The sequence below is a fragment of the Panonychus citri genome, unplaced genomic scaffold (genome assembly GCF_014898815.1).
Source record: "Panonychus citri isolate SS breed McGregor unplaced genomic scaffold, ASM1489881v1 Contig00136, whole genome shotgun sequence".
In the NCBI taxonomy this organism is placed as follows: Eukaryota; Metazoa; Arthropoda; class Arachnida; order Trombidiformes; family Tetranychidae; genus Panonychus; species Panonychus citri.
Window position 1 is genome coordinate 3,191,703 of NW_026515541.1, and position 9,694 is coordinate 3,201,396.

At 30.0% G+C, this 9,694-nt stretch overlaps 1 protein-coding gene across 1 annotated transcript; it reads left to right on the forward strand.

Annotated features, from left to right (window-relative positions):
- Positions 1-4,132: 4,132 nt before the first annotated feature.
- LOC128392206 (uncharacterized) lies at positions 4,133-5,637 on the forward strand. Its single transcript, XM_053352187.1, has 4 exons — positions 4,133-4,316; positions 4,380-4,653; positions 4,733-4,916; positions 5,026-5,637. Exons 2-4 carry the CDS (start codon positions 4,515-4,517, stop codon positions 5,174-5,176), a joined length of 474 nt encoding a protein of 157 aa, XP_053208162.1. The 5' UTR covers positions 4,133-4,316; positions 4,380-4,514; the 3' UTR covers positions 5,177-5,637.
- The last annotated feature ends 4,057 nt before the right edge of the window (positions 5,638-9,694 follow it).

Genomic DNA, 9,694 nt, shown 5'->3' on the forward strand with positions numbered 1-9,694 from the left:
AATTCGATGATCAGAAGAACCTGCACTTTTTCCAATCAACATGGAAACAGTTACAATCACCATGACGAAGATGAAACTTGAAAATTGGAAAACTTTCATTATTAGATTTTCTTTAACTCGATAACAATTAAATTAATAGATAACAATTCACTATTTTCTTCTTATATCACTGATAAATTTAAACTGATAATTTAACAGTGGAAAATTCACTTTTTATACTAAACTTTTCTGGTAAATGATCAAACATTTATCCAAGTGCAAATAAAGTTGATTTCCGTGAGTGAGTGTTTCCGTATCCTAAATTAATTAAACGTACCTCTATTCTAATGAGATAATATCTGAAATAACACCAATATTTAATCATTTGCAGGTAACAAATTAATTGAACAGTAGGTGCATCTTTGTAGGGCATTTATATAGTGACTTTCCCTATTCTCGAAATCTTTATATGAAGATTATGATATGGTTTGGTAAACTAACTACAGTAAAAACAATACATCAACCATAATAATCAATGGATAATTTTTTTCTTCGCTATCAAATTAATATAATCATAATTATCCAACATTCCGGGAGTAAAGGTTAACCAAAAGGCTTCTAGTAATTTAATACCAAAGGAGTATGATGACCAGTAGTGGACAAACACAATAGGAGTGAGAAAATTTTTCCAAAAACTAATCTTAAATTATTATATTCTCATAATAATAAAGAGATGATGATTAAGAGAGAGAGAGAGAGAGAGAGAGAGAGAGAGAGAGAGAGAGAGAGAGAGAGAGCAAGTAAACAAGTAATTCAGTTAAATTGCAAATGTTTCTATGAGTAAATCAATCGAAAAAGTTAATCAAGTTAAACTTAATTCTGTTATCAATTAAAAGGATATCCGATTAGACGGAAACACAATAAGTTGATTGTTAACCATTGGCTTTGAAATTATTAAGTAAATCCTGTGGATATTAAGATAATAACAGGAGAAAAAAGTGGTAAAGGCAAAACAGCAGCAAAATAGCAAAATTTAAATCGATTAGATTGATAAACTATATCGAACAATTTATAATAATAACAAATTAGCGGCTGAGTCGAAATTCATGTTACTGAGCTGATTAATGTAATTAATTAACGTAATATTTGGTTTGTTTTGTTTTGTTAGATTAGGTTAGGTTAGGTGTCACTCGTAAACGGGTCTATTAATGAAAAAAAGGCCCGGAGGGCCTAAGACAATCAAACCAAATTTGACACTTATCACATGCCTGATCTAATCCAAGTCATATTTTTTCTGTTCTCTGACTCAATGCAGATAAAAATTTGAGTTTCAATGAAAATCGTATATCACATCTAATAACTAAATTTTGCTATTTTGCCCTTTGCTTATTTGACTTTGCTGTTTTGTCTTTTGCTTTTTTGCTTTTTGCTGTTCTGACCCCAAATCATTTGATAGCGAAGAAAAAAATTATCCATTGATTATTATGGTTGATGTATTGTTTTTACTGTAGTTAGTTTACCAAACCATATCATAATCTTCATATAAAGATTTCGAGAATAGGGAAAGTCACTATATAAATGCCCTACAAAGATGCACCTACTGTTCAATTAATTTGTTACCTGCAAATGATTAAATATTGGTGTTATTTCAGATATTATCTCATTAGAATAGAGGTACGTTTAATTAATTTAGGATACGGAAACACTCACTCACGGAAATCAACTTTATTTGCACTTGGATAAATGTTTGATCATTTACCAGAAAAGTTTAGTATAAAAAGTGAATTTTCCACTGTTAAATTATCAGTTTAAATTTATCAGTGATATAAGAAGAAAATAGTGAATTGTTATCTATTAATTTAATTGTTATCGAGTTAAAGAAAATCTAATAATGAAAGTTTTCCAATTTTCAAGTTTCATCTTCGTCATGGTGATTGTAACTGTTTCCATGTTGATTGGAAAAAGTGCAGGTTCTTCTGATCATCGAATTCGTCGAGAATACCAATATGTTCCAGGTACTGGCTTAGGTACTTCCGCACCCAGTACACCTTCAACTACTTTGAGTCCTAAAGAGCAAGCGGAACTTGATGAGCTCTCGAAGCCACAACCTGATCTACGACCACCTTATGATCCTAACAAGAAGATTACCTACCAAAACAAATGAACATTTGTCATTACACTTATACCGAAATGTAACTTCTCAAAATCGATTATAATGAATAAAAGAGTAAATTGATAAATTATTTGATTGTATTAAATTCTCTTTAATCACTTACAAATTTATAAATGATAGAAACTTAGCTAAGTTTACTATGAAGGATTTAACAATTAAAGATAAAAGGTGAAAAAAAGGCGGACTAAATACGGTAACAATAACAAACGGGAAAACCTAACAATCAACAAAACAAAACAAATGATTCATTTGCAATGAAAGAAAATTTGTTCTTATTGATGAGATAAAGTCAAAATAATTTATTTTTCACCATCAGATGACAATGGATGAGAAAAATTCGAAAAACAATCAGACAATTTTAAGCTGATTCTCAATTTCAAGTCGATGTTTTAACTCGATGGTCGTCATTTGCCTCCATCTGTTGAACAATTTACGAAACAGTTCAAAATTTAAAATTCTTTTTTTCAAGGTATACGAGCTTTTGACTCGTGATTAAAAAGAGCTAAAACTTTTAGAAACTTTTAATTTAGCCCAGAAGAAGAGCCAAAAGATGAACGTAAATATCAAAACCAAAATATCTGAGATATTATATCTCCGCCTTCGCCAATCAGAAACAGAAAACAACATTACAATTTAGAGTATCTAGAGACCTCAACTTAACTCTATGACATTTCACCAAGTTTCCAGTAAGGTTTTCTTGAATTACTTTTTTTCGTTTTTGAGTATTTAGACCTCAGACTCGAGTTTGGCCGATAATCAATTGAAACACCATAACTCCATCTGTCGGCCGTTTCACGGGCGAAATTCGAAACTTCAAAAGCGCGTAAAATAAACTCAATCAGTCAAAATTCAAAAATTCTTTTTCATTAGTGATCGCAAGTTTATAATTTTTTAGAATAAAATCAGAAGAAAAAGTTCATTTTTGTTGGAAAGGAATAAATCGATTACGGTTGAATAATACTTGAACATTATCTTGATCATCAATTGGAGCGTTGAAATGTTAATTTCCAATATCCTCTTGAAACAGAATTTTCAATGTTTTTGTCAGTTGTACGTGATTTAAGGGAAATAAATACAATCAAATAATTTATCAATTGTCTTTTTTATTTTTATAATCGATTTTGCGAAATTACAATTAATGACAAATGTTCATTTGTTTTGATAGGTAACAATGTTTAATAACGATCTATTCATTTACGAAGTAGATCTGCTGAACTACCGTAAACTACGGATGCCGACTTAAGTTGTTGGAGTTGGAGGTAGAGTTGTAACTTCATCTTTGACAATACAACCAACCTCCTTAGTACCAGTACCAGTTTCCAAACACTTTCTAGCCCTTCAATATACGCGTTCGGAACTGGACCTTCTCCATCAGATGTTAGAGTAGGCATCGTTGGTGAAGCAGTTGGAGTTAAGTCCTTTAAAATGTAACTGGGTTTTCACGACGACTTCGACTGTTATTAATAGATTATCTTTCACGGTATAACAATCAAATACAAAGATAACAATTTACTAGAGATGACAATGAATTGAACTGATAATTCAACGTTTGAAAGTTCACTTTTTATACTCAAAATTTCTGGTAACTGATCAAATATCCACCATGCATTGAATAATTTTATCAAACTAAACAAGTTAATTTTTAATTAACAATTCATTTGTATTTGTTTAAATGTTATAGCAATTGGTTAAAAAGGAGCCATGTAATCAACATGAGTTAATTGTTCGTCTGTTAGTTTATTGGTAAATGTCAACTTACAGCATTTGTGACTCACACAGCATTTTTCAGTGGCTTTCACCGAGTTTTCATTTGGTTTAATCAATCCGATAGATCGCACATTTTTCATGATGAGTTTTCATTGACTTTCGTAAGTTCGATATGGATTTGGATTTGGATTTTCCATAGAAGTGGGTGAGTGTTTTCACCGAGGATGTTCAGGTTTACTTTATGAAATAGATGCTCAAGATACTTAATGGTCTGAAAATGCGATAATTTCCAATTCAAAGGTTTATATTGGTCAACCAGATCTTAATCGTATCATTGTTTTCCATACGCAACAATTAAACGTTGTCCATGTTATTGGAACTGACCCAAGACCTAATCATCTTTGGCTGGTTCGAGGAGAAGTTGAAGATCGCATTTGGATTCTTAATTCTGGAACAGGTAAAAATGATTATTATTTGACGTTTATATCGATATTTGATTTTCTATTTGGTTTTTATTCAGACGATTTAATCGGAGGTAAAATTATTAATTCTGAACCTGAAAACTTTGGCTGGGATTCAATCTCTCGAGATCAACAACGACACAATAGGAAAACTGTCTAAATAATCCGAATAACCCAATCAGGCCGAAATCATAATGTTATCCATCTTCAACCGATTGATGGTCATTTTGATTTATAATCTTTTCAACCAATTCTTGGTCAACATATTCCACAATTCATCAAGTACTAGTCCAGTATCAACAACAATTATTGTCCAAAAAGTAACATCAAGTGGTAAGTTTCGCAATTAATCGATGATTAATTATTTCGACTAATCAATTAACTTTATTATTTCATTATTTTCTCCAATCAGGTCTAGAGTTTCTCTACGATGTTCGAACTACTCTTTCAATCGTAAATTGCGATTTCGTTTGGAAGAATGGAAACTATGACGCTCTTCTAGCATCAGGAACAATTAATCGTGAAGATTTACTCTATTTATCTCTAATTGATGGAAGAGTTGAATTAATCAGTGGTATCGGTCGTCCTTCTAAAGGGTAATTAAACTAATCGAAATAAACTATTCAATTTTTTTGATACTTTCTATGACATTATTGGTCTAACAATATTTTCTAAAAACTTTACTCTTAATTGTTAACAATTTAGATCACATAGATCAATGGCCGTTTCCAGAATATCATCAATCGGAGCAATAACATCATCGGAAAGTGTATTTGTCGTCGATCTAAATAGTAACATGGTCCAATGTGAGACTCAAGAACATCGTCAAGAACCATCGGTTATATTGTGGACTTAAAAGTCACAATTAACAAACGTCCAAAAATTTTAATTTCTCAATTAGTAAACAATTTATTAACCAATTGCGGTATAACCCTGACGAGGAAAAGTGATTAACAATAACAGTGGTATAAGGTTAGGATTGAAATCTCCTGAAATGAATGATAATCAAGTTTTACAAAACAATTAATCATCTGAGTAACTTTGATACTTTCTAATCGTTCATTGAACATATATAATAAGTGTTTAATTTAATTTAATCACAATGATAATAATATTAATTTAGTAATAACTGATTCCAATATTTAAAATTGTGATTCAGCAATCAAATTGTGGTCAATGTTTTTAGTTTAATTGCTTTACATCTTAAGGATGATCAATCAATTGATTGGGGAACATTAAAATTGTATATTTTTAATTCAATCTGAACAGGTAACAAATGTGAGTAAGACAATTTAAAATTAATCATGTTAATCACCAACAAATAGTTAATGTTGATGATCAAACATTTATCCAAATGCAAATAAAGGTAATTTCCGTTAGTAAGTGTTTCCGTATCCTAAATTAATTAAACGTACCTCTATTCTAATAAGATAATATTTGAAATAACACCAATATTTACTCATTTGCAGGTAACAAATTAATTGAACAGTAATTGCATCCTTTTAGGGCATTTATCCAGCGACTAATTTGTGTTTGATACTGTAAGTTCTGAAGTTTTCTTTTCATTAATATATTGAACAATTAGTACTAAGATCGATGGTATTATTTTCACCTCTTGTTCAAACTAAAAGCCTAACTAAATGGAAAAGGTAAGCAAATAAACCAATCAACTAACAATTCAATTGATTAATTTTCTTTACGAATGAAGCTCAGAGCTTCAAGCTCTGTCGTCTAAACTCTAACCATTCTATTCTTAGGTCTATCAGTCTCTCATGGAAATTTTTTTATTCTAATTACCCTTTAGAAGGGATGCCACCGATGCCACTGATTAATTCAAATCTTTCATCAATTAGAGATAAATAGAGTAAATCTTCACGATTAATTGTTCCTGATGCTAGAAGAGCGTCATAGTTTCCATTCTTCCAAACGAAATCGCAATTTACGATTGAAAGAGTAGTTCGAACATCGTAGAGAAACTCTAGACCTGATTGGAGAAAATAATGAAATAATAAAGTTAATTGATTAGTCGAAATAATTAATCATCGATTAATTGCGAAACTTACCACTTGATGTTACTTTTTGGACAATAATTGTTGTTGATACTGGACTAGTACTTGATGAATTGTGGAATATGTTGACCAAGAATTGATGATTTGGTGATATAAATGGTTCCAAATCTGGCCACATTGCCTGTGGTTAGGTTAAGTCTGAGTCTAGGACAAGCTTAACTACCTTCTCAAGTCGGCGTCCGTAGTTTATGGTAGTTCAGCAGATCTACTTCGTAAATGAATAGATCGTTATTAAGCCTTGTCCAATTCATGATTGAAAATGAAGAAGCAAACTGATAAATCATTCCTATGTAAATTGATAATCTAACTTTTGAAAGTTCGCCTTTCATACCCAAAATTTCTGGTAAATGATAAAATAACCAACATGAATTGAGTGAATTTTATGAAACTGAGCAAGCCAATTGTCAAACAAAAACATCAAATGATTATTTATATTTGTTCAAATGTTACAACAATTAACTTAATAGGGAACCATAAAATCAACTTTAGTTAACTGTTTCGCTGTTAATTTCTTGGTAAATGTCAACTTTATAGTGTTTTGAGTTTAAATTTGGTGACAAGGAAAAGGCACTTACAAAAACCCTGTAACCGAAATTGATACAGCCTATTAACATCATCTGATTGGATACCTTTGAGTTCATAATTAATTACCAAATTAATTTTGATCTAATCTCTCAAGAGTCTATCGGAGGCTAAAAAATTCGTCGGATCGACTCTTAACAGAATCTTTTCTTGTTCTCTAAAAGTTTAGAAATGATCACGAAACAGTTTAGCTTTAAATCGGAAAATGTCCAATTTATGATCAACTTCCGTATCTCGAGCATCCACTAGGTAATCAATGATCATTGAAAGCTCTCCAGCTGATAAATAATTCTTCCTGCTGGACCTTTTGTCATTGTCTTGGTTCAATAGCTCTAAAACTTTGTGATGAAACTGAAAAAAGTTCTATTTCATACTCAACATTTCAAGTAATTGATCAAATATTTATTCAAGTTCAAATAGAGTTTATTTCCGTCAAATAGTAGTTCCGTATCCTTAAACATGTGTGGAAATTATTATGACGTGTTGATAGAAAACAATATTTGGTCATTCGCAGGTAGCTCATACCATGAGTCTCCTGAGTAAACAGAAATATGTACCATCGATGCTAATTATCACAGTTTTATGTAATAAAAATTGAAATTATTGAAATTTATTTACAGAATTGGATAAATTATAATCATGTTAACTGTAAATTATCAGCAAATAAAATTCAGTTTGATTGTTATATGAATGAAAGGATAAATTTCAATCAAAGTGCAATTCGTAGTATTTGATTACTGTTGATGTAGATAGTGAATATTGACAAATAGATCAACGTGATTTTAGATCAATTAAATGCTACAAAATAAATGCTCATATTTTAAAGAGATTCAATCATCAGGTAATAATTTAGCTCCATTGATACCACGAACGGATACTTTTTGCCCTAACCAATCGACCGTTACCTGGTTTACAGGTGAAATACTGTTTACCCTGATTTTGATTACAAATAATTGAAACCATAATGAGTGAGTATTAGAGCTTGATGATAATTAATTGTTACTATTGAATTGAAACTAAATTGATACAAATAAAAAGACCACAAGTACTTGAATTGTGTTTCAATTGATTGAAACTCATCATGATTACTATTGTTGATATAAGGTAAAATTAAAATAATAAATTTATTTATTTTGATATGGAATAAATAGTTGATCATTTAATTTAAAAGTCCAGCAAAAATTAAATCAAATTGATTCTTTCAACTATTCATAGTTAAATTTGAAAATTACTCTATGGAAAACTTTAAAGTTACTGTAAATTTAAATTCTGTAACCATACAAACACAGAGATCAATGGTTAGATTAGATTGGTGATTGATTAGAAAATCAAATTGATCAAATACTAGCCGGATACAATTTAATCATCCAAATTTGAAAGACAATCGTTGAGCTGCAATCGTTTACAATTTGATGAATCAACTGAAGATGAGGTGAAAGATTAAGTTAATTTTAGGGTAAAGTTCATTCATGTAAACGTAATGTGGACTTGGATTTTTTTCTTGGGAAGTTTTTTTTTCCTCCAAACAATAAGTTGCACTAATGTTGATAGTAATTTTTGTTTACAATCAAAGGAAAAAGGTAAAAAAGAGCAAAGATTTCATTGTAACACTTAATAAAATTTATCTTTTTTCTAAATTATGTTAATCACAATATAACGAGAAATTGAGTCATTGAAGTGCTCATCGTAATCACCCGAAAACAAAAAAAAAATAAACTAAATTACGGCAACAATAACAAACGGGAAAACTAAAAATTAGCAAATTATATTATATGAAAACTATTATTTGATTGTGACCAAATTAATTAGAACATCAATCAAGATATGGTTTGGTAAACTAACTACAGTAAAAACAATACATCAACCATAATAATCAATGGGAAATTTTTTTCTTCGCTATCAAATTAATATAATCATAATTATCCAACATTCCGGGAGTAAAGGTTAACCAAAAGGCTTCTAGTAATTTAATACCAAAGGAGTATGATGACCAGTAGTGGACAAACACAATAGGAGTGAGAAAATTTTTCCAAAAACTAATCTTAAATTATTATATTCTCATAATAATAAAGAGATGATGATGATTAAGGAGAGAGAGAGAGCAATCAACCAGCCGAAAGGTAAACAAGTAATTCAGTTAAATTGCAAATGTTTCTATGAGTAAATCAATCGGGAAAGTTAATCAAGTTAAACTTAATTCTGTTATCAATTAAAAGGATATCCGATTAGACGGAAAAACAAAAAGTTGATTGTTAACCATTGGCTTTGAAATGATTAAGTAAATCCTGTGGATATTAAGATAATAACAGGAGAAAAAAAATTTCCAACTAATCATTTACAATTAGAATCATAATATATATTGTTAATCAGTTAACAATACATGTTAATCATAAAGATCCAATGAAGAAAAAAATAATAATTGATTACAATCAAATTTAATTTTGATTCTCACTGTTTAAGATGGTGAAAGGTTCACATGCTGTGCCATAGGTTATTATACAATACCTAATAACTGAATCTCAGTATAAGTGCCCTACAAAGATTCACTTACTGTTCAATTAGTTTGTTACCTGCAAATGATTAAATATTGGTGTTATTTCAAATATTATCTCATTAGAATAGAGGTATGTTTAATTAATTTAGGATACGGAAACACTTAATAATGGAAATTAACTTTATTTGCACTTGGTTAAATGTTTGATTATTTACCCGAAAAGTGCAGT

Excerpts from the sequence above, each read along its gene's own strand:
- LOC128392206 (XM_053352187.1), top strand. The coding sequence starts at position 4,515 with ATGTTATCCATCTTCAACCGATTGATGGTCATTTTGATTTATAATCTT. Across the intron at positions 4,654-4,732 it reads CCAAAAAGTAACATCAAGTG|GTCTAGAGTTTCTCTACGAT; the intron begins GTAAGTTTCGCA and ends TTCTCCAATCAG. Across the intron at positions 4,917-5,025 it reads ATCGGTCGTCCTTCTAAAGG|ATCACATAGATCAATGGCCG; the intron begins GTAATTAAACTA and ends TTAACAATTTAG.